The sequence below is a fragment of the Aphelocoma coerulescens genome, chromosome 20, assembly GCF_041296385.1.
Source record: "Aphelocoma coerulescens isolate FSJ_1873_10779 chromosome 20, UR_Acoe_1.0, whole genome shotgun sequence".
Taxonomy (NCBI): domain Eukaryota; kingdom Metazoa; phylum Chordata; class Aves; order Passeriformes; family Corvidae; genus Aphelocoma; species Aphelocoma coerulescens.
In genome coordinates this window covers 12,440,024-12,464,042 of record NC_091033.1, presented here as the reverse complement: position 1 = coordinate 12,464,042, position 24,019 = coordinate 12,440,024, and the positions used below count along the sequence as shown (strand labels likewise).

General features: G+C 38.3%; 1 protein-coding gene across 6 annotated transcripts in view; it reads left to right on the top strand.

Moving 5' to 3' along the window:
- GNAS (GNAS complex locus) overlaps nucleotides 1-24,019 on the top strand; it is a 136,079-nt gene that overhangs the window by 66,253 nt on the left and 45,807 nt on the right. For all 6 annotated transcript variants that reach the window (XM_069034469.1, XM_069034474.1, XM_069034471.1 and 3 more), the window contains 2 exons: nucleotides 18,289-18,343; nucleotides 18,428-18,547. In XM_069034469.1, the coding sequence (XP_068890570.1) occupies nucleotides 18,289-18,343; nucleotides 18,428-18,547 (175 nt within the window). The remainder of the gene's footprint in view (nucleotides 1-18,288; nucleotides 18,344-18,427; nucleotides 18,548-24,019) is intronic.

Below are 24,019 nucleotides of genomic sequence, written 5' to 3'. Positions count from 1 at the left end.
ATTGACTTCCCATGTGCAGATTATCTGGAGGGTTTGGGAAGATTTTTCTTTGTGTGTTTGCTGATACATAGCCAGCACTGTCTATTTATTTAATGCAGATGTGCCTGCAGTGTGTTGGGTTTCAGTAAAATGTTTATCACCTGCAAGGCCTTCCAAACTAGAAGTATGAAACATTGTGTGTAGGTCCTTTATGACTTGATAATGCTGTAATGCTTATAAAGCAATGAACAGAACTTACTTTTATGTTTTGTCTCCTGTGCAAAATGTGATCTGAGAAGCAAACAAACCACTGAATAGCAAAGGAGATTATTAATGGAAGTGAAAGCTGATTTGGGAAAATTATTCTGGTTTTAGGTTGGTCAAAAGGAAAACTTTGTGTTTCATGTAGACTGACCAAAGCAACATTATTGAGGATACACTTAAGGTAGAAAGTATCTGAGTTAAGATGGCCATAATTTGAGTTCTTTTTAATTTAGGACACCATTACCAATGGCTGCCTATATAAAAAGGTAATTTTAAATCCTTTAACTAACTCCCAAAAAGCAGTTGTAATTCTAACGTGGGTTTTTTTTAAAGCAGGTTCTGACACTTGTGAACACTCACTTTCCCTGTCACAGTCTGCCTGGATTACCAAATTGTGTGCCATTAAGAGACAGCAGAGAGTTGGGCTGTCCTACGAGTTCTGGTTTGGAGGACTGTTGGCCCCAGTCACAGTTCAATCCTTTCCTTCCCACTCTTTTTTTTTTTTTCCTGGATATGGTGATCTTAAAAAAATGCTTTTTCCATTTCTGAGAGAGGGTAGTAAAGAAGGGATGTGCTGCAAATGTGTCAGAAATGGAAATGTGTCAATTTATACACAAAGTAGGATGTGTTGTGAGTTACACCCTCCGTGTCTGTGGCATACAGATCCACGTGTTGGACATGCTCCAGTGAGGCTTTTTACACACATTTTTACATGCTTTGTGCTCAGCCTGTGGTTACACACTGCATCTCCACATGGGTGTTTTGACACTGTTGAGGATAAAATGAATACAATGAAACAAGATTATAGACGAGGGGTTTGCTGTATGATGCAGATAAACACAAAAAAATGTGGGCTCAGTGTGCAAATCCACAGCTTATCCTTGCAAGGCACTTCCTGCTCTCCTGCTTCCACAGAGGGGAAGGTGTTTTACAGGTAGAGTGGTACTTGGAGCTGTTACTAATAGAACATACACATTTTGCATTAGTCTCTGTGTTCATCTGCATCACAGATCTGAGTGAATGCCTGCCTGAGTGGGTTTTGCTCTGTGTGAGGGGTGGTGAATGATTCTCCAATTGCAGTTGCAGTGAGTTTGAGTCAGCTGGTTGTTGCTTTTAATATGAGGACTAGAAACAATACTAGATAATTCTAGGTTTTAAGTTGAATTAAGGAAGGCATACAAAAGAACTATACTTGCAAATGGTTAAAACACAATGAAAAAACATCCCAGTGTTATGTAGTATTTTTACCACGTTCAACTTCTAAGGTTTATTTGTGTTGGACTAAAATTTCTTTTGACATTCTGCAGCTAATAGAGGTAATTTAGAGATAGAAAAATAGTCTGTGTGTGTGTCTGTGTGTGTGATGTGTATACAAAAACTGTTTGTAGTGGTAGTATTTTTATCCTCATCTTCTAAGAGAAAAAGACCAGTCCTAGTTCATGCTTTTTTTGTAATGCATAAAATACGTGGATTTTGGCAGCTGCCTCTTGCCTCTAGGCTTGTAAGTAGGTTTGTCCATGCAAGATGTGGGTAATTACTATATATGTGTGATGTATTAGTTGCTGCACCAGTATTGCCATGTAAACTTAGTTGCCCTTTTTTATATATATATGTATTCTCTGTAAATCTAGTTTTAAAAGGGTAAATATTATAAACTGGTTGCTCAAGAGCAGCATGCTATAAAAAAAGTAATAAGCACATCAGTAAAAGTGTTGGAGGTAGTAATAAAACTGCACTATAATCCTTCTACCAATTTATTGAACTCTAACTATAGTTATCTATGACAATTAACTGCTGCATATTGTACATTGACCCTTTGTAAGTAGCTGTATATGCAGTGATACTCCATGTGGCTTCAGTGCCTTAAACTTTAGGTTTTCAAGCAAAGGTGTCATCTAATTTGATAATACAGTTTGCTTGTTGCTTTTCCCTTTTTGTCCATCTTTCAACAAAATAGGACACCCAGTTACTTTGGGGAGAACATCTTTGTCACAAAAATAAACAGTCTTTTTGTAAATGAAAGTAAACACATGACTTATTTCAGATTTCATCAGTGTCTTTAAAAGTAATAATACTGCAAAAGGTGGTAAACATTTAAGCATTGCAATCTCTGCTCCATTGGAACACACAGGTCCTGTGCCCTGCTGGGTGTCCAGGGGTGGTTTTGATTCCCAGAGCCGTTTCCATGTGCTGAATGTTCACCAAGAGCTGGGCTGTGTAAGCTCAGGAGTGCAGCTGTAAATACTCCAGCAAGTTGCGTAGCAGATGTATGATACTGTGAGGTGAAATTACAAAGCATAAAGCATTACTTCTCATTAAATGTAAGAAGTCACTCTTAGTCTAAGGTTTAAATTTTCTAAATTCAGTCTTCCAGAAGATGATTGTTAATATTTAAAATGCCCTAAAATTTCCACAAACTGCTGAAGTGTGTTGGAAGTTGAGACGACAGCTTTTTTAATTCAGTTGTTTGTTGCCTTGGCACAGGAGTTTCTATGTATTTAGTGAGTGTCCCTGAATTCCAAGAAGATCTTTAAAATGGCAAGCAGTTACGTTTGAAGTTTGGATCTCATGATGTCAATACAGATATGTAGTAAAATATTCCAGGGTGTGGTGATACTTAATCATTAGTGATTGAGACTTGGGGCATTTCCTGAATATTAATGCTGGGTATGAATGTTGATTGCCTATGGTGAAATTATCACCCAGATACTTCTTCTCTCCCCTCTCTTTTTTTTATTGATTGCTAATGCAGAAAGGATAAATGCAGAGCTAGGTCAGACAAATACTCGAAATACTCTGTGAGGCACAGTGCTCAAGACAGAACACTTGCACTACCTTTGTACCTTATGGATTTCGTAATTATCAAGTTGTGTGAAAATGGTTACTTTTTTTTTTTTCCCTCTAGTGACTTAATCTGTAGTTACACAGCTCAGGCTGTAAGTTGTCAACCAGGATTTCTTCCCTCAGAATCACTTGGTACAGTCCAGCATTGTCACAAGCTTCTGGTCTTGAATGATGAAGCTGATGTAGAATTTTCTCTAATTGTGTAAGTGTAACTGCCACTTAGGGTAAACTGATACGATGCCACACCTTGGATGTACTTTAGTACTTAATCTGCCCCTTAGGAAAGGATTGACTAGCTCATGTCAGTGCAGTGCTTTATAAAAAACTTACTCATAAAAATGTTTATAGCTAGGTTTACATGATTAATGTTTTTAGAGAAATGTAACCTTTTGCTGCCAACACCAACTGTTAATAACCTACTAAAATACATAACTTAAACATTTCATAAATGTGTTTGGAGCACACAGCATGTGCTGTTGGTTATGTTGTGTGCTATAGGTCTAAACTCCTGAAAGGTCCCCCTTAATTCCTGAACAAAAGTACAGGAGGAGGTGCCAGTGAATATCATTATGCTGTGTAGGTACCTTGGTGTTATCTGATTCCCAGGTAGTAAATTCATAGGGCATTTCTGCATATTGTTTGCATGTGTTGAATATACTCTCTTGTATCTGGTGGGAATAAACTTGGTTTACCTTTCTGTGAAACTTTCCACAGAGAAAGAGGTTTTTCAATCCTGTATGTTAAACATTTGGAAGGAAAGCCTCGTCCCTCTTGTAAGTCAGGGATTGCTACAGCAGGGTCCATTCTCCCCTTTCTCCTCTCAGTAGCTGGGAAGTATCTTCTTACCCCATGGCTAAGAAGCAGCTTCTCGTACTTAAATGAAGAAGTGCTTCATGTAGTCAGTTTTATGTACCTCATAAATAATATATTTTAGAATGTTGTAGATACTGATGATTCACCAAATTCCTTTAATCAAATCTGTGGTACTAAGCACACATTTTCTGTAACAGTGGCATCTGGTCTGCTGAAATTTCTAGGAAGAGAATTTCTAAGAATCAGTGCAACACTAGTTTAGACCACTGGTTTGTGTAGTCCAGTATTATGTGTCAGAAATGGCACTTGGGGAGGATTAGGGAAAAAGTATAAGAGAGACTCACTGTGATTCCTCTTCAAGTTCTGCCACTGCCACTTCAGGAACTCCAGGAAGCAAAATTCATAACAAGTTGTGAAGTTAAGTCACGTTCAGTATGTTTGTCTGTTTCTTTAAAAAGACTAGTACTTGAATAATCTAAAAAAATCCTCATTTTCCTTTTGAAGTTTCAAGTTTTCCTTTGTTTCAAATAGAATGGAAATCCAGTTAAACAGTTGTGTTGCCTGGTTTAATACCTCTGCATTAGCTGGGTTCCACTGAGGTCAATCAGATTCTGGTAGAACCAAGGTATCTCCAGCTTCTCAGAGCTTTTGCTGTGGTTTTGTTGAGCCCATAGTAGCAGCTGATTGGATCAATAATTGTGCCCAAGCAATACTGTTTAAGTAATTTGCAGTGTTACACATACTCTCTTGAGATTATTTTCTTCTCCTGTGTATAAGTTTCTCATTCAAACAATATTACTAATATTTAAAGGACCATATGTTGTGAAAGTCATTGGACAGTTATGATGATGTGCTGTATATTCTAACTGATGAGCTAAGTATCAGCAAGTAATTTTTCACATGAATTTTGGCCTAACATTCTCATTCATTACATACTGTCAGCATGAACTGTGTCTTTTAATTTTTGTTATCATTTAGAAATGTCAGGTCAGGGCCAGGACATGATAATTACGCCGTTGCCACAGTTTGACTTAAATTACAACAATATAACTTCCCTTTTATTGGGGAAATGAAAATTAATGTGCTTATTCAGGTATAATTATTTCCAATTTTAAGCTCAGTAAAAGGTCATTCTTCTTACAGGTTGAGTTCAAATATATGTAGATGTTAAATACAGTGAAGTGAAAGTTTCTTTGCATTGTGGCGTCCAGACTTCTTAATAAGAGCTGTTTGGAATTTTTCCAGTTAATTTATGTTGCATTAGGGAATGCTCTAGTTTGGATCCAGAGTTTGTTTGTCCAAAACATGCATGAACCATTCTGGTTCTAAATGGTTCCTTCCTGGTTAAATGAACTCCCTTGGTACTAAAGGTGGGGTTCCCTGGAAGTCCAGAATCACGGTCGAGTGTGGCCTGAAAGTGTTTTCCCTTGCTGTGCATTTTAAGTGAGTGTGCATAATGGGAAATACAATATCTGGGTAAGGGAACCGTGCATTGTGTTCTCAGATTCATTTCTACAGCTCCTCTGTATCGAAGGAAGACTAAAACAAAATTATTTCAGAAGTAGCAGTACGGAAACTTGAGTTTCTCTCAATAAATTGACTCCAGCTTTTCTGTAAATAGAGCTCTAGATGTCTAAAAAAAGAAAAATAGGTATTTTTGATGTCTTTTAGTTGACAGTGTCTCCTAAACAGCAGGAACATCAGGTAGATGCTGTTGCCTGAAACAATATTCCCTGACACCAGTTGAAGAATTTTGCTAATGGGTTTAATGTGGTGCTGACAGTGTCGGTGCTTGGAAGGAAGTAGGGGTATTTTTGTTGTTGCCTGGTAATATTTGGTGTTTACTTACAAATACTTTCCTTATATCATCTTAACTTCTGGTAGTGCAAAACTTCTAATAGCTGGAAAAGAAATTAAAATATCTTGTATCATATGAAATATAATTAGAAATCAGTGTTCATACTTTAAAGGCAGCTATTCCCTGATACTTCTTGCTCTCTGGGCCACCAGAGGTACTAATACAAAAATACCTGAGTTTGGGCTTGTTACCAGTGTGGTGCAGCCTTTGAGACTGATAGTTTTGGTGTCAAGTTGCTTTTGGAGAATTTCTTATAGATTTGATTCTTTGTGCTTTTGCCTTATGCTTCCTTTTTCCAGTGTTGGCTTTGAAATTCAACATGGTTCATCTCTTTTGCATGGCAGGTTGGTTATAAACAATTTCTGTGTTACTTCTTGGGCTGTTAAGAGAGTAACTTTGTCTAAGTGTGTCAGGGTATTTGTGTGTAAATACACTGGAACTTTACTGAGCATATGAGGAAAGTATGCTAACAGCTACAATTTTCATTTAGCTTTGCTGAGTTTAAAGTTTAATTTGGCTGTACTCTTAGAGACTGCCTTTCTTAAGATCATAATTTATTCAAGTGATTTTTCACCCGTTACTTTGGAAGACTAAAACGGAGAAAACTTTTTCAGAACATGAAACTGGCCAAAACCACTGGCAATAGCACAAGTAAGGTGCAATGGAAAACTTCTCCTCCGGTAATTTTACAGTTTCAGGAGACATAAGTGTTGTTTGTAACAACAGGGGATTTGAAAATATTAGAAAACAGATTTTAAAACTTACAGGAGAGTCTGTGCTTCCTTGACTTCTTTGTCTAAAACAATAATCACAGAAGTTTCCCGTGAGCTGTGTAGGAAATGTGAATACTTTGGTTGTTCACTTAACAGATATAAACTATACCTTTTTCTTTTACGTTGAGGGCAGCCTTAACTTGATCTGAATGACCTTTGCTGTAACCAAGCCAGTGTTACTGTACCTCAGAGCTTTAGGGTTGGAACATGCTAATCTAGAGAGGAAAGTTTTGTGTGTCCCTTCCAGCGATGTTCCAGGAGGTGTTAGAACAGCTTTGGTGTCTGCAGAGGGCTCAGTGGCACCAGTGACAGGAGGAGACCTTTTGTAAGAAAAAGCAGGTGTTGGTTTAGACCGACAAGCTTTTTGCTCTCCTGAAATCTTTTTTTAGAAGGATGCTAAGACTTGTGCAAGATGTTCCCTGCTGGATTCCCTGTGGTGAGTCTTGTTTGGTGCCGACAGCAGTGTTGCTTTGTTGTAGCTGGTCTGAGCACTCCAGCTATGGGGGACATTCAGTCCCTATCTTGTGCCACCTTGAAATTTGGCATGGTCTTGTCTCAGTAAAAATTTAGTAGTAAAATCAGTGGTATGGGGAGATGCAAAATAAACAGCAATGCAGTCAGGTTACTTGAGACTGTATGCAAAAGTTCTGATTTTCTGATCCAAGTGCTCTTTCACTGAAACTAACTCACACTGAATTTTGCTTGTTTCAATTCTTGTCGTCTCATGGCATAATATACTTGCTTCTTACTACACAGATACAAACCTTTATAAACATGAGGCTGGGTATTGATCTGTGGAGCTCCATGTGAGCAGTAATCAGGGGTAACAGAGCTGAGTGGTTTATTTCTGGTGGATGTTGGTAGCTTTGCTCTGTTGAGGATTACCTGCTCACTGACACGTGTGCCAGAGGTGAGGAAAGATCAATTAACGGTGATTGGGACTCCGGAAAAAAATACTTTAAAACCACCCTGAATAGAGAAGAAACTGCTTTTAATTCCAGTTTGGAGCCGAATTGAAGTGTGTCTGTGTTTGAATATAGAGTAACAGCTCTGATTAACCAGTGGATTGCTGGAAGCTGTGAGGACACACTGAAGCTCACAAGATCTTGTTTTAAAGATGGCACAATGTGGCAAAAGTACTGGACATATTAATGTGAAATAAAGAGAGCCTTAGCTGAGTGCTGTGTGTGATGCTGAGGATTTCACTCAAAGCCAAGTACAGCCATGTGGGGGTTTTTTGTTTGCTTTGCTTTTGCCTGATATGCTGCTTTAACCTCCTGAACATCTTTTTGGAGAAAAGCTTTCTTCTGTCATAGTTACTCTGAATTGCCTTTTGCAGACACAGTCAGTTTGCCTCCTTTCCCATATCAACAAGGATTCCAATCTTGTGCTCACACAGTACTGCTGTGATAGATGTGCACAAGTGAAGTAGAAATACTAGAAGTCAAGGATAAACTTATTTGTTGTACAAAAATAACTGCAAAACACTCTGTTGTGATAACTTACAAAGCTTTTCAAGTTAGAAATTGTCAAAATTATTACTAAAACTGTGAACAGTAGCAGCACTGCAAAATTTGTGTCTAGATGCACTGTTTTAATCAACTGACAATTCTGGCAAAAAGTGGAAACTCTGCAGTAATATAGTTTCAAAGCTTTTTTTTTCTTTTTAGTTGTGTTTAGTGGAATTTTTCAGTTCCCTGGTAGTGTACTTCATTTGCTATAAAATCCATAAAATAAGTAGTAGTATTTAATTCCCTTGCTGCAGATATCTCAGAGTGCACAGTCCACACAGAAGATATTTGGGTTTGTGTTCTTTCTGCTGCTTGTTTACCAACAAGTAAAAAAACCCAACCAAACAAACAAAAGACCAAGAAGAAAATGTCTGTAAGGGACTTTTCAAATTGTTCCATTCTGCCCTTTTTTAGAAAATTATTTTATGAAACTTGGTCACATGTTGTGGAGCCATATTCAGATAAAACAAGATCAGGAATTTTCTAGTGTGTGGTTTAGAGATCGAGTAAGTCGCCACTGATTTACAGAGGCTCTCCTAGCTAGAAATTGCAGAGCAGGTGTGGGGTTTTGTTTCTTTTTCACATCCTTAATACTGTCTGTATAAAATACTTTAAAGAAATCCTATTTTTACTTAAAGGTATGTATTTGCAACACCTTATATCTGTACAAAAGGCACGTGCACAGCTTTGAATATCCAAAATAAATGTTAGAGAGGAGTTACTGCACTGTTAAGCCTGTTGCAGTTGGACATGTATAACACAGGTAAGAAAGGCTGTAGTACTGATGTTTGCAAACTGCAACCAGTAGCATGTTATTTAAGAGTGTAGCTAGTAGCTAAATTTTTGGTGTGCTTAACTGATTCCCCTGTTTCACAGCCAAGTGTGATGGGCAGAGGTGACTCCTGTAACACAGAGCTGTCAGAGAAAAAGAAGGGCAAAGTAAAAATTTGTGGACATCTTGTACATGAGAACCCTCATCATATTTTATCCTCAAAGGCTGTGGGAGAACTTACATCTCTTGAGTTTACATAAGCAGAGCTGGGTTCAGCTTATGGTAAATTTGGATTTCAAAGTGTTTATAACTTAATTGTTCAGTGGGAGAATGCTGTATTTTCTCTGTGTAGCATAGGCTATGCAGCATTCTTAAAAGGTTCTGGGCATTCTGGCCCCCATCCATCACAGTACTTAAACCATGAGTAGCCCTATTAAAGTTGATAGAATTACTCATGTGCTTAAAATTAAACATGTGCTTAAGTGCTTTGATGGATTGGAGCCAAAGTTGTCAGCACCTTGCTTTGTTGTGTGCTGTGTTACACCTGCCTCTCCATGCCCTGGCCTGGGTCTTCAAGGGACACATTCTCAGATTTGCTCATTCCAGTATTTAGCTACTCTGTGTCCTGAAATTGCAGTTTATATGCACAGCCATAGTAAATTCACACACAGTCTGGAAGTATAAATAGACAGCTACAATTCTTGAAATCTCTCAGGCCTTGACTAATTTCACAAGATTTTTTTCTGGGTATTTCAGAGGAAACTTTATGCTAAGTCTTTACATGGAAACATGATATCTGTAATGTTTTTCAGAAAACTATTTTTCTACTGAAATCTATATTTTAATAAAGTGTGCAATAGAAGTCACCATTTAGGTGTGACAGCACATTCTTAAGAACTACTGTGAACTTGAACTTCCCTAGAGCTGGGATCAGTAGGGGCTGTTCTAGTTTCTGCTAATAATGCTGAGTCTTGTAAGCATTTAGGCAATTCTTTAAGACACACGAGCAAAGTTGAATATACCTGACATCTCTATCTTTGAAAGTAATTGTGGAAATCTTCCTTGATTCCGACTTTGTCCGTGGTAAAAATTCTGGATTTAATGGCTGTGAAGAAAAGACTCGATTCAGTGAAAGTAGTTCAACACTGTCAGAAAGTGTGGTGAACAAAACATTAAATGTTAATATCTCTCTGAAGTCTTAACTTTCAGTGACAGCTGCATAGTTTAGTAAACATTTCCTTTGTTCCTGTCCAAATAGTTTCCCCTGTTTTTTGGGTGCTGAATGTCTACATCCCCTGCCTTAACTGCTTTCCTGTTCGGATTGTCATTCTCAACGTAGAAGCTACCAATACTAAATCCTACAGCATTTATAAAATGTTAAGGGTTTGGGTCATTGAGAGTTTAATGGAATTTTTTAGAAGTACCAGGAGGAAAATGGTGAAATACTTTAGGTAATTGCTTTTTATTTGAGTGAGGCAAAAAACTTTCCCTTTTGTCACTGCGAGAGGCAACCACCTTCCAGATCGTCTGCCTACCATATCACACACCAGAAGTGGTTCAGATGATAACAGAGATCATAACCACTAAAAAAAAAAAATTCAACTGTTTTCCACCTGTCTCATCAGTGTCTTCCCTACTGCATTGCATCCTGCTTTGGCTGGTCTGTGTTTACGCTTACTTGGCATCCAGTGTTCCAGCCATTTTTATTTTAGGGCTTCTTTCCATTTAATACTGGCACTTAGCCAGCTGTGTACTTTTTCAGCTTTAAGTAGCACTGAGGTCATCAGCCATTATAGGAGCTATTCCTCTCATTCTTGTGCACGAACCCTGAAGAGCTCCGGGACGTGATCGCCTTCTTTTCAAAAGCTTCATACCAAATCCTGGCTGAAGAAGTTACTGGAATGCAGGCATTTACAAAACAGTTTTAGAGCAAATGACACTTGTAGGACACTCATCAAATAGATGTTTCAAAGGTTAAACAAAAGTGCTTCGAAAGTGAGAACTGAGGTGAGAACAGGAACCCCCCATAACGCTGCTGTTACCTGCCTGTGTTTGAAAGCAAAGGATGGAGTGAACAGCACAGCAAATGGCCCAGATTTAACAGCAGGTGCTGTTGATCCATGTGTATGCAGTGCCTGGGCACTATATACTCACCCAATAGTGTTTTTTCTGGGCATGCAGAGATCGAGGAGAACCCAGGAGGCTGGTTCTGCTCTGAGGGATGGCTGTACAAGCAGACAGCCTGGAACAACAGAGGGGACATCCCGAGAGGTGTCTTGTGCTGCATTTCGATGCTGCTGCACACTTGGGCAGAAGTGTTTAAAAAATTGGATGGGCAATGGACATTTCCTTTATTCTGTGTTGATAATGGCTACATTCACAATACTTAAATAAATAATTAAAAAGGTTTCTGTGCTTCCTGACAGCAGTTTGATTGTCTCAAAGCATTGAATTGTGCAAGGCAAGATGATTCAGCAATTTAACTTGAGTCCTTTGGTTCCTGCCGGTTCTGAGGTGTCCTTCCAGACCAGAAAGGAATCCCAGTGTCCTCTGAAAACTCTACAGCCTTGTTAATTATTGTATCAAGTGTCTAGAGAGAATGCTAAACTTCTGAGGACACCTTTTACAGCAATATGCTTTAATTACCTGTACTAAGAGCAAGAAAATGACATTGGTGTGTTCCCCTCTGAATGCCTGGGGACCCACAGGCCAGGTTTGCAATTTACAGAGGTGTTTAATTGCACAGCAGGAACTAAAGGGCCTTTGTCAAGCTCATACATCACAGAGCTCTTTGTGAACAATTCTATTTTCATCCCTTACCTAAACTATTGCTAGTTAATTAGTTGAGGTAAATGGAGCAGGATAAGCAGAATTATGCTTCTTAGTATTGTGTCTATGATGGTCTCTTTGTGCCACTAAAAGGTATAAAGGGACTGTAAACCAGTTAAACTGGTTTTATGTGGGAATTTGCGGAGCTGAAGGGGAGCCTCGAGGTGGCTTAGAGCCAGAATAGCATCTCTGTGGCACATCCACCTGGGCAGGTGGTATGACCAGGGTGCCACGTGCCTGCTGCCAGAGTCCTGGAACTTCATCAGGAGCAAAGTCTGCCCGCAACCAGTCTTTGCATCAGAATATCCATAGAGGCAGAATAAAGTTACCCTTTAACCTTTGCACTTTGGGTGTCAAAGGGAGCAGAGATAAAATAAGCCTAAAAATGGAGCTTATTAGGTTTATATTCAGGGATGCCTTTTTTTAGAGTTTGATATAATTTCATTGTGGTACTGTTCCCAAAGATGAGAAACAAATCACAGCCTAGCCCCTAACACTGCAGTGTAAATAATGATCAAAATTAACAAGATCTCTGCTTTCACAGAGCTGTGATGTGGGTTTTTTTAATCAACACTTCAGTCATTTGTGTTTCTTGACTTTTAACTCAGAGAATGGTTCTGTCATTCCATTAATAGAAGGTATCTCTTTGTGCTTATATTTCTTATGTTCACGTGTTTATGGCTGCATAGTAAGATATGCATGTAACTCACAGAGATAAATATTGCAATGTGTTAGAACAAGCAATGGTAAAGCAACTGACAGTGCTTTTCACAGTCTTTAAAAGGGAACTTGTGGAAGCCCTTTTTGCATTGTCCACTCAATACATTGTATCACATATTGTGTGAGAAAGTGATTATGCTTCAGGGGGTAATTGAACTAAGTTCTCACAAATAATTTAGGTCACAATTAGATCTGTCCAACATAATCAATTTTTAACTGCATCTTTAATTCAAAGTGTATCACAACAAAATTATTCAGCCTGTTGGGTTTTTCTATTTTCCAAAAGGTGTTACTTATTTACAGAGAAAGCAAATAGTTTATCTTCATAGCTGTCCTTTCTCTAATATTATTTCCTGTCACAGTAAATCATGTCTGGTAGCTGGATGGTACAATTTGCTGATAGCCAGAATCTCAGAGAAATAAGCCCAGGAATCTTCCAAGTGAAGTCGATGTTGGGGTGGGGGAAAGGTGGAAAGAAGAGCATAATGGTAGGGAGGAGAAATTGCTCTGCAGGACGGGTCTGGTGCTTCCAGGGAGATGCTCAGCGCCTGTGTGGTCAGAGTTACCAGCACACACTGACTGTAAAGTGCTTTAGGGTGCATTATGTCAGCTTCCTGTGCCTTGGGTACCATTTCATTTTATCAGGTGCTGACCAAGAACAAAGTATTAACATGGTTAGAAAATCTCTTTCAGCTTCACTGCAAGTGAGGACCCGAGTAAATCCTATTTCCTGTTTTAAGCAGTACAAAGTTATTGCTGTGGAGCTGCTGTGAGGCAGCTCCTGCCCCATGGCACTGCAAGGGTTTGTCTTTTCTGAGCTTGAGCAGTACAAACCAGAAAAATCTCTTTGAAACTGGCAGAATTACTGAGGTATCTCAGTGGTGTGATACAAATGGTGTTGAGTTTGCAGAAGATATGTAGTGGGTTTTGCTATTGCATTTAGTAGCTTTGTCTGTAAAATTGGTACTTTGTCATAGGTCTAAGATGAATTATTTCAGCTTCACTCTGAATACTCTAGGCAACTATTTTCCCCCATTTTCAAGTGCCTCTAACTTGGCCTCTGCCCTATTTGCCATTCTAGCTGTTACATTTGGAGGTAATTGCCATGTTCTGTTAGAAATAACCCAGGCTAAACCAAATTTATCTTTTAGTTGAATTGTAAAGTACTGCAAGATTTTTGTAGTGTGGGTTGGTAGCAAAACTTAATTGAATTTCCTTGCTCGTGGTCTTGTGTCTGAAGATCTTGACTGCACAGCTCTGGTTCTCTGAGGTGGATTGGCAGGTAGTGCTCTTAGCTTCCATAAGGTTCAGTAAATAAATTTTAATGCAGATTTTATGGAATATTTATTAAATCCCATCAGCATGTTTCACTGCATCAAAGACACTGTATTTAGATGAACAGGCATGTTTAAATCCCACGTGTATATGAAGTACATGACTACCTGTCAAAGAACTGAATTGTGTTTTAAAACAAAATTATCTATTAAGTTTTCATTGGCTGTCAGTCTGTAATTGATGGGCTTTTGAAGGTGAGCAGAAAGGGACAGCCTGTGGCTGCTTCCCTGGGCATTCATGTTTATTGGCAGTACCTGAAAGCAGGGAGATGCACCTGTGTGAAACACAACAATGTCATTTTCTACCATAAAAAGTCAGAGGCAAATGAATTGCTTTGTAAGATTTTGATTCTGGCTCTTCCACTTGCAAATTGACTCATTAACTGCAGAGCTTTGCCTGGGGAAGGGAAGCCTTGCCCTGCTGTAGTTGTTATGTCAGCAGGTTCAAGAGTCAGCGAAGTTTGACTGTTTCAGAAATAAAGGTAATTTATGCATTACACCAATCCCTGAAGGTGATAGAGGCTGGGCTGTTTACAGCCTTGTAAATGAGACAAAGGCTCTGTATTAACACTCTGTGACTAATATGGCCTATTAAAATAGTCTATATATTTTCCAGAACTGCAGAACTTTCCAAGGTTGCCTAACCTGTCAGCATTGACCAAAAAATTCAAATTTGTTTGCTTTTAGGAATTAGATTAATGGCATAAAGGTATCCCATCATCCCTGTCCATCTGTGTCCACCCCAATTCTTTAACAAGTTTTGTTCTGACCGTTCATTTCAGAACCCTTTTTTAAAATTATTTTCCTACCTGTGAGATGCATAAGGGTTCAGGGTGAACTGAATCCTTATCCTCTGGAATGTTCTTTTTAAACTTCAAGTATTTTTTCCAAGTAATGGTTATTCATATTATCTGTAAAGTAAACAAGAAATGAACATTAAAATTAAATTAGTTTGCTTTCTGATAATCTGTTTGTTAATGTGTTCTCAGACTTTATCAAATTTTATGCAAAGTAAAAATGTTGCTTTTTTAATAGTAAAGCTCAACCACAGGTGGAGAAGTTCTTTACTAAATTCTGATTAGGTTGGTTTTCAACGAATATTTGATTTTTCTGACCTTTGATGTCATTCTAATTTAATGTTACTTGAATTAAAATGTCATCTTTTTTTATAGTGCCTAAAATAGACTTTATTAGTTTTCCTGAAAGCTATGTGCAGCTTTGCTTTGGCCCATTTAAATATTGAAAACAGCAGGATTTGAGATTTTTCTTCTAATCCTCAACTAATAGAGCTTAATGCTTTGTTTGGCCTACCTTGCACAGCCTAAGCAAAAGTTTTAAACAAGATTAAAAATATGACCTTATTAACCCATGACATCTAAAGATACAGAACAGGCCTGCAGAGACATCAGCCATTCTTTAGCCAGGAGAGCACTGGTGCCATCCCCAAACTACTCAGGATGTTCCAGAGGAAAACATTTTGACAGCCCAGCTTTTTTTCTTTTGTAGTTTCGTGCCAACACCTGGGAATAAGAAATTAAAAGGGAAAGAATCTGTTTCTAAGTTTAGAATAGTCAGTCTTTGTGGTTGTGGAAAATAAAAGTTTGAGTACTTCTGGAAATTTGAGGTGCAACCTGGCTGGGATTTATTTAAAAAAAAAAAAGGGATGTTGCCTTTGTGTGCTGTACCTTATTAGTCCCCGAATAAAATGAATGTCATCTTTTTGGGGTTTTTTTTTGTGAGAAGTTAAGAGTTATTTGTAAGCTGCTGTTGGATGGGTGATTGATGAACATGCTGAGTCCCAGAAGAATAAAGTGTCTCATTGTCATGGAAAGTTTATGCCTAGTAAACATTACAAAACACAAAACGCTGTGATACATTCACTGCTGTGTAATAAGATTCCTTGTTTACTGGGCAGGCTATAGGGCCATGGCAACAATACCAGAAATAGGAACTATAAGTATCCTTGTTGTAAAGATGATGATGGTTATCAAGCAGCTTGTTAATTGCTGGAGGTTAACGTTGCTCCGTATTCATTATCACTTAGTAGTGAGAGGATCAGCCAAGAGGTGTAAATGTGGAAGTTTGACTGAAATCTTTAATTAAAATAATGAGATTTATTGTACAGCATGGAAGAGTCAGGTCAACATGCACCTCACTGATGCTTTGAGACAGTTAATAGCAAGTGTTCCAGGGAGTAGAGAATAACAAGATTTTGCTCAAAAACAGCGCTAACTTCCTAAACGTCTCTTTTTCTAATGATATTCCAAACCAAAGCAAAAAGAGTGATGATTCCTTAAAAATACTGGTATCTTGCTTGGCTTTCAGCATATCAGTTGCCCTTTTGATCTAAACAGGGCAGAATCTGGATACATCTTCATTTGAAGTTCAAGATCCAGCTGAAATTTGGAGGCAGAATAAAGCCAGACAAATTGCTTACACTGTCGTTGATAAACACTTCCTGCTTTCATACCATTATTTACATATTTTTAATAATTAAACATGATTTTTAAAAACTGAAAGTGGATGGTGGTTTTGCAACCATATGTGCGCTACTGAGGAAGAGAATATTTGTGCTCCCTATGTCTTGGTTGTGGAATGGAGAGTTTGTCAAGACCTGGGGCAATAGAAAGCATTGCAGTTAGGAAGGAAGAGGGTGAAAAGCCCTCAGTTTTTCCTCTCATATCCTGTCTTTAATTTATTTTCCTTAATTTGGTGCTTTTGGCCTTTCTTGGCTTACTGCCTTGTTCTCATCAGTGGTGCCAAATCTCTAAAAGCAAAAAACTGGTAATCTTCAGGAGTAAGGTGGTCTGTAGGTAGGTAAAGAAGTGTTGGAAAACGTAGAATTTTCATGTGATTATTGATCATTCAGTTCTCTGTCTTCATCAAGCTTCACTGACTTTCCTGTCCCTGCCCCAAACTCCTGAGAACATGTGGTCAGTGAGGAGCTGGTGTTTCGGGATAATCACATTTGTGTTTGCTGGAGTTGTGCTGCTGATTAAGACACGTTCCCTACACAGCAAAGCCATCCTGAACGAGCTGGTCTGTGCTGCTGCTGTTTGCTTCCCCTCTGCAAGAGCTTGCATTGCAGTCGTGCTGTCACAACCTGGGAAGGTACAACCACATCCTCCACACCTCTGCCTAAAAGGCAGAATTACATGGGGCTGGCATGGTGCTGTTTTCCTTGACCCTGTCTTTTGTAAAAACTGCCTTCATTTTTCGTTTGATGGCCAAAATTCCCACCACTCCTGGATGTCTGTCTGCCTTGTTATTGGAGTAGTATTTTATTTTTCCTGCTGTTCTTCTGCATTCTTGATTGGTGAATATGCTTTCAGTTTCATTTTGGTTTTTGACTGTGAGTAATTATAGAAAGGCAAAAGTGATAAAAAGCATTTGTAATATGCTTACTGAATTAACTCACTAAAATGAGGTTTTCAAGCTGGAGTCTGTAAGCTGAAAGTGTGAGTTACTATCTTTAAAAGGGTAAAAAAAGGAAATGCTCTTGGTACTTCATAATCTCTGGGACACTGTGCTGGAAAATGTTAGTTTTCAAAATGAAAAAAAATTTAAATGTTGATATAAATATTCCATAATCAAAGAGTTCTGGAAAAGCAGTTCAGTAAAGATTAAAAGGTCACTTAGACAGTTTAGCTGGCTTTTTTTAGTAATTGCATGCTAACTCTGTTTACCTCAAAGTAGTGATTTTACTATGTGTACAGCAAGAAATTATTAATGTGAAAAATTTTATCATAGTGCTTTGCAATTAGGTTACAGTTTACAGGCTCAGTGCTAGTAATACTTTTAGGGTGCTCATTCCTGGTTATACCAAATGTTTGATCATGCATTTCATTTGATTGCACTGTTCAGCACTGAAATTAACTGGTGTCAGATTTGACAGAAAATGCAGTACAAAGGAGCAGAGGCAATGGTTTGCACTGTCCTGCTCCAGCCTGTTGGGCTGGTTAATGTGACTGCAGTTAATCCCAAATGATAGTGCTCATTCCAAGTGGTTTTCTAGCCTCCTACTCTGATTGTCGTCAAGGGGTAATTTTGTATACTTGGTTAACCCTTTACTGGTTATGTTTCACATCCGGACTGTTTGAATGTCTTGTGTCAGGCTGAGTTCTCTGCTCTAGCTTGTTCTGCTAAGGCATCATTTTTGTGCTTTAATTTTTTGTGCTGTGAGGTTCCTTGGTCTCCTTTCATTTGTTTCTACTTTTAGTAACTCACCCTTTTTTCCTTTCTGTCTGTTTCCAGTGTATACTTTCCTAAAGAAATTTCACGTATGTCTAGTATTCTGCAGAATGTCTTAGTCCCAGTCTGAGACTGTAATAAGTTTTTATTAAAGCATAATTAGACACTGATTTTGGGATGCAAGTAGATGTTACTGATTAAAATAGATGCAAATAGATTTTACTGCTTAAATAGAAAAGTTATGAGATATTTAATTGAGCCTATCTACAAAAGTCTTCAGTGACTGAAAGCACTTTAAAAAATACAGTTTTATAGAATATTTTTCAAGGTCATGTTCTGTTTTAAAAAGGTATTCTGCTTTTGTGGCTTACAAATTTAATGATGTATCTTTTTATTACAGGGAGAAGAAAATGAAAATTCAGGATATTAAAAACAATATTAAAGAAGCTATAGAGGTAAACTTATGAGCTATTGTTTTTAACTATTCCAAGTGGCTATTTAGACACTCTCTGCAATATTTTACTTGTGTTTCTTTGCAGACAATAGTGACAGCAATGGGCAATTTGGCACCTCCAGTGGAACTAGCCAATCCAGAGAACCAGTTTCGAATCGACTACATCTTAAATTTAGCAAACCAGATAGACTTCGATTTCCCTCCGGTGAGTAATTCACAGTGGCTGCAGCCATGCCTTTTTGAAAATGATTATATTTCCCTGCCCTGTAGTAAATATTTCCCCAGAACAGCGAGCTGCTCTCTGGGAATTACTGCAGTAGGTGCCTTTGGTGAGTGCCAGTCGAGTTTACAGCAGCACAGCCGGAATATTCCTGCTGATCCTTCAGAAACATGGAGACCCTTGTCTGCTTTTTGTGCTCTGGTGAATTAATCAGCCACAGAGTCAAGATGGACAGTGCTGAGTGTAAAGTTGGGATATTGCTGGGAATTGCCCTGCCCAAAATGAATGGAGATACACACAGCACTCTGTTGATGGTTAGCTGGCGTTTAATGATTTTTCTCTTCTGGAAGAACAGTGGAGTTTTCTTGCTGATTCAGACTCTGTGTCAGCCAGGCTTTCTGCAGAGGTTCCACTCACACATCCTTGCCCCAGCCCTCCCAGTCCTAGTTAATCATTCGAGGTGCCAGCAGACCCAGAGTAAATGCAGAAAGGATAATTATTTGGTTGATGATACAACTTTGTGCCCACTCACGGTGATTAATTTCTCCTGTATCTCAACCAGACTTGTAGCAGAAGCCCATGAAAATACAGTTTGCAAACACTGAACACTTAAACACTGAGAAGATATTTTTGTCAATTGCCATGAAGTACCTTTTACTTGCAGTAATGCAGGAATGTTTCAAAACTTGTATTTCTCTCTCTGTGCACTGTTCCAGGGGGCTGAGGGAAGGAATTACGATAATGTGTCAAAAATCATAATCTATTTACACCAGAATTTCGTGTCCAGCAGTAGTCAGTCCCAGATGCTTGAAATGAAAGTGCAAGTGCAAATAATAGTAAGATGTTGGATAGTTTGCACCGCAGCAAGGTTTTTGTAATTTTTGATTTGTAAACATTATTGAACAAGCTGTTCTGTGCGACCCACGACAGTTACCTTTTCCTAATGTTGCCACTTCTAGGAATTTCTCTGCTTTGGTCAGTCTTTATCAAAAGAAAAATAACCAACCAAACAAATCCACATGTTTTTTGCACGTGGCAGAAGTCAGGTGACATTAGCAATTAATTGGCAATACTGTGCTGTAATCTTCCAATCAGATCATTTTCAATGTTCAACAGGCACAGACAGGTTGACAGAGGGGAGATGTATGATTCTAGCACATAAATGTGATAATTATGTCATTTTGACTTAAAGCGTCATAAATTCGAGATTTTGAGATTTTTAACTTCACACCTCTTTAATTTAGACATTTATAAGTGTTACTCACAGAAATACTTGATCCCTTAATGGGTGATCTCTCCTACTGGGGGCACAGAAAAATGTATGCTTTGAAGATAGTTTTAGGAGAGTATTTGAGAGAGAAGACAGTAGTTCCTTGCTCCACCCTCTGTGCTCCTGAACTGGCTGGGTGCCCGCAGCTCTCCTACTGCCATTGTTTGTGCTAGTTCAGGTTGTGATCTGTAACAATGCTGCAACAAGTTCCTGTGACCTACCTCGCACTGAGATACTGGATTTTCCTTGTCTCTTCTGTGTCAGAGGTTTTTTTTTTCTTCTGTTCAATCGGACTGCAGTGATTTCTTTTAATTTTTCCCTTTTTTTCACTGAAAGCAAGGTGTAATTGTGTGACTTACAAGGTCCTTAAATAATGCCAAGTTCAGTGAAGAGTCTTTGAGGTGTTGAATGACACACAAGTTCAGGAATAACAGTGCTCCAATAAAACTAGTTTTTCTTCTCTGAGCAAAGGTATTGTCTTAAATTTTTAAGCCCTGAGTCTACAGAGGTTTAGGCGTGTACATAACTTTGACTAGTGGCTTACTTCATTGGCGTGATTAACTTATTTCATATGTAAATGTTTGTGGGGTTGAGGTTTTAAACTGGATATGCATTAGCCACAGATGTTGAAGGACTATTGTTGGTTCTCTCTGTCCTTGGTGATTATATAAGTTAATATATCTCTGATTTCTTAAGTGTGTCTGAATGTAGGTTGTAGTCCTTTGGTACCTGGAAAACTGAACCTGCATTTTAACTGCATGATTCAAATGAAGTTAAGATCTCGAGTGTCCCTAGATGCCAACTCTCAGTGCATAGTGTCAGAAATCACAATCCTTGAGTACTGCTCAAGGTCATCATCTTCTGTGTATGAAGGAGTAGTTGAAATGAATTTTAAGGTAGAGGCCAAAATCTGTGTTTATAATTCCTTGTGGAACAGGTGGAGCTAGAGTGTCTGTTTCCTAACAGCAAGGTTGAGTGTAATGTGAAAGGCAGAAGAAAGTCAAGAAAAAGGTAGGATGCTAATACTGGGATCTGGCTTTAGATGTAAATTAGGATTAGAGCAACTTTTGTGTTCTGATATTCTAATTCTTTTCTTAGTCTGGGTCTCCATCTGTTTGCTTTGCAGTTTTTGACTTACAGGAAATGTGTGTCATTTGTGTAGACCATATTGTTTTGAATTAAAAAAAACTAAAAAACAACAGCTTGAGTTAAAAATAATGTTGGTACAGTGTAATGCTAGGTTAAACATCCCCTTTAAAGCTGAAAATTTAGTATGTTGGAGATTTATTAATTCAGCACAGTTGGTATTAAGAAATTAGATTTCTTGAATGCAAGTAGTAGCATATGGAGAGAGGAAAAACATAGTACTGACTGAAAGGAATTCTGTCCACATAATCATGCTGGTGTTTTAAAATACTGCAGTTTTTAGTAGATCAGATCTATAGTTGAGGCTTCCAAATGGCATTTCTATCGTTACTGTCTTTTGATGCATTTAGCTTAACACAGCTCTGTGTGTTTTCAGTGTCAAAACTCAACCTCGTAAGTAGTTTCAATAATTCAAATTAGCTGTATATCTGTCTCAAATGTCAGGTGATGTTGGGTTAGCTGGGTTATAAAAGTGGTATTTTTATTCCTGTTCTGCATACCAGACAGTGGTTAGGATATTTTCTCCATCCCCAGGACCAACTAGAATAGTGGCCTTCTTCTCATCCCTTTCTTTTTGCTCTTACTTTTAGAAGAGGGAAGGAAATGTTCCTGTTCTATCAACATTTCACACTCTATGATCAACCAAATTGAACCAAGCTATGAAATAAAACCTATTTACTTTGGGTAGCAGTCCAATTATAATTATCTGGTTTTAATGAAATATTCAAAATAGCTGGGCAGGATTTACAGCTGCCTATTTTTAATTGATCTGGACTCAGCTGAGGAAGCTGTCTCTTGAAAATACCATACTAAATTCAGAAAAATGGTATTCAGAACGTAGTAGAATCAGAGTATTAGCTATTGAAGGGCAGAATACCAGAGGAACGACTGCAGCTTATGGCTCTCTAGGTTGAGGGTGTTTAGAAGAGATGCTGAGGTTGTCTGCAGGTCTCTTGGTTCCAGTTTAAGTTTTATTACACTGCTGCATTGTAGTTATTTTGAATCTCCCACTACCACTGCTGCTGAATGGTTTTATTATGGTTTCTGAGTGGTGTCCTTGAGCTTTACCACACTCTGGCTTCAGCCTCAAAGGCAGCTCAGCATCTCCTGTGCCCACAGCCAACCCTTCCCTCCGCTCCACACCGGGATGTGCCACCCGCACTGGGCCAAAAAAACCTCCACTGGGTCCCCGGTGTAAATCAGACCATTGAACCACCCCAGGTTAAAAATAACCCTAGTAACCCTTACTCCTTCTCTCTTCTATTTTGGGGAGATTATTTTTAACAGGGATCAGTTTTGAGGGCTGATTTACAACCTGGCCCGTGGGCAGTGTGGTACAAAGGAGGTGGTGCACAGTGTGATCCCTTAACCTGAGCAGGGTCAGAACAGGGCTTTGGAGTCCCTAAAATGGTTTTGACACCAAAGTCTTCAAGAAGGTAACAAGATAATAGAGTCTCAGTAAGAAAAGATGTGAGCTGGGATCTCTTTGCTGTCAGAAGTGTTCCTTAATTATGTAGGCAACAGAACAAAATTATGTGTCCCTGTAGATAACCACCCTGATGGGTATAGTGATAGATATATTATTATTCCTGTCTAAATAGATCATGGGAGAAGAGAGCTGTTCTGGTTTGACAGCATCACTAGCTTTATAAAGTAATGACAAACATATTCACTGCATTGGGGGACGTTTCCCATGGGAATATCTCAAATGTCACAGATTTTGGGGTGTGAAAGTGGGCAAAACTTCTCTTTGGTGAGGATACTCGTGGGAAGCTGGGAAAGGTGGGAGACAGTGCGTGGTTTCTTGGGTGTCTGGACAATATTGTGTGCAGTTTGAATACGTACTACAGAGAGGAGATTGGGGGCTCCAGATTTTTCTTGTCCAGATTCTCTTTAAGATTTTGAGCAAGACACCTCAATGTCCTATTTCCCTTTTTTAGTGCCCTCTATCTTGTTATGTGTAAAATAGTGATAAATGCATATCTTCGAGAGGCATCTTGAGGTGCAGAATTAGTAGAAAATGTGGATATGTAAAGTATTTTTGCCTCAAGAATGTTAATATTCAGAGAAAGGAGTGGGAAGTCTTACAGACAGTATCAGTGATGTGGTGCTAGATCCTCTGAAATAATCCTTACTTACTCTTTTTAAAATCTCTATTATCTTATCTACACAGAGCAGCTCCCTCTAAATGGGCTTCCAGATAATCCAATTGAGTTTACCTGATCAGAGTTTAACAGGAACTTATGTAAAGCTGGTTTTCCTATCCTTTAATAGCAGAAAAATTTCTTGAATACAGATTAATTAAAGAGTTCTTTTGAAGCCTTCTTTTGGTATGAGGGGTCTGTCAGGCAGGCAGCTACTTGATTTCATTTCTGTTTCTCAAAATTGAGACACATGTAACTACTAATGCTTTGCAAATGAATCTCCTGAAATCTCTGATTTTTGCCTACATGGATAAATGCCTGGTAGGAATATTTTACGTGTGACTAGCAATCTCTAGCAAATTTTGTTAGTGCTAATGTATTTATTGGAAAAGTTTTTTTTTTAAATTTCAGCCCTTTAAATTCTGCAATGCTTTCACTGAGGTGTTCACATAATTCTGTTGAAATCACACAAGGAATTTCACCCAGGACTTGAGACAGTGGGGATCATATACATCTCTTTTCTGTAGTCCAGTTGCTTTTGTAGTACAAAAACCCCTCACCCTATATTTTGCTTTATTATTATAAATTATTTGATTAGTATTTGAAGTAAAATCTAATGCTTTATTCTGAATTTATATTTTTATCCAGTAAATTCCCACCATACCAGACCATATTTACAGGTTCAGAAGTTCACGTGACTTAAATTCTCTTGATACATCTTCTTTGTTTTCCTCAGAGCAATCTTAAAGAACAAGAACAGGTTAATTCAATTTATGTTGAAATAGAAGAGCTGTCAGCTGAATTAAACAGGAAATAGGCATAATTTAATATAGAAATTCTTGAGCATTTTCTGGTTTTAATCACAGTAAGAGACTATCACAAAATATTGGTGTATGC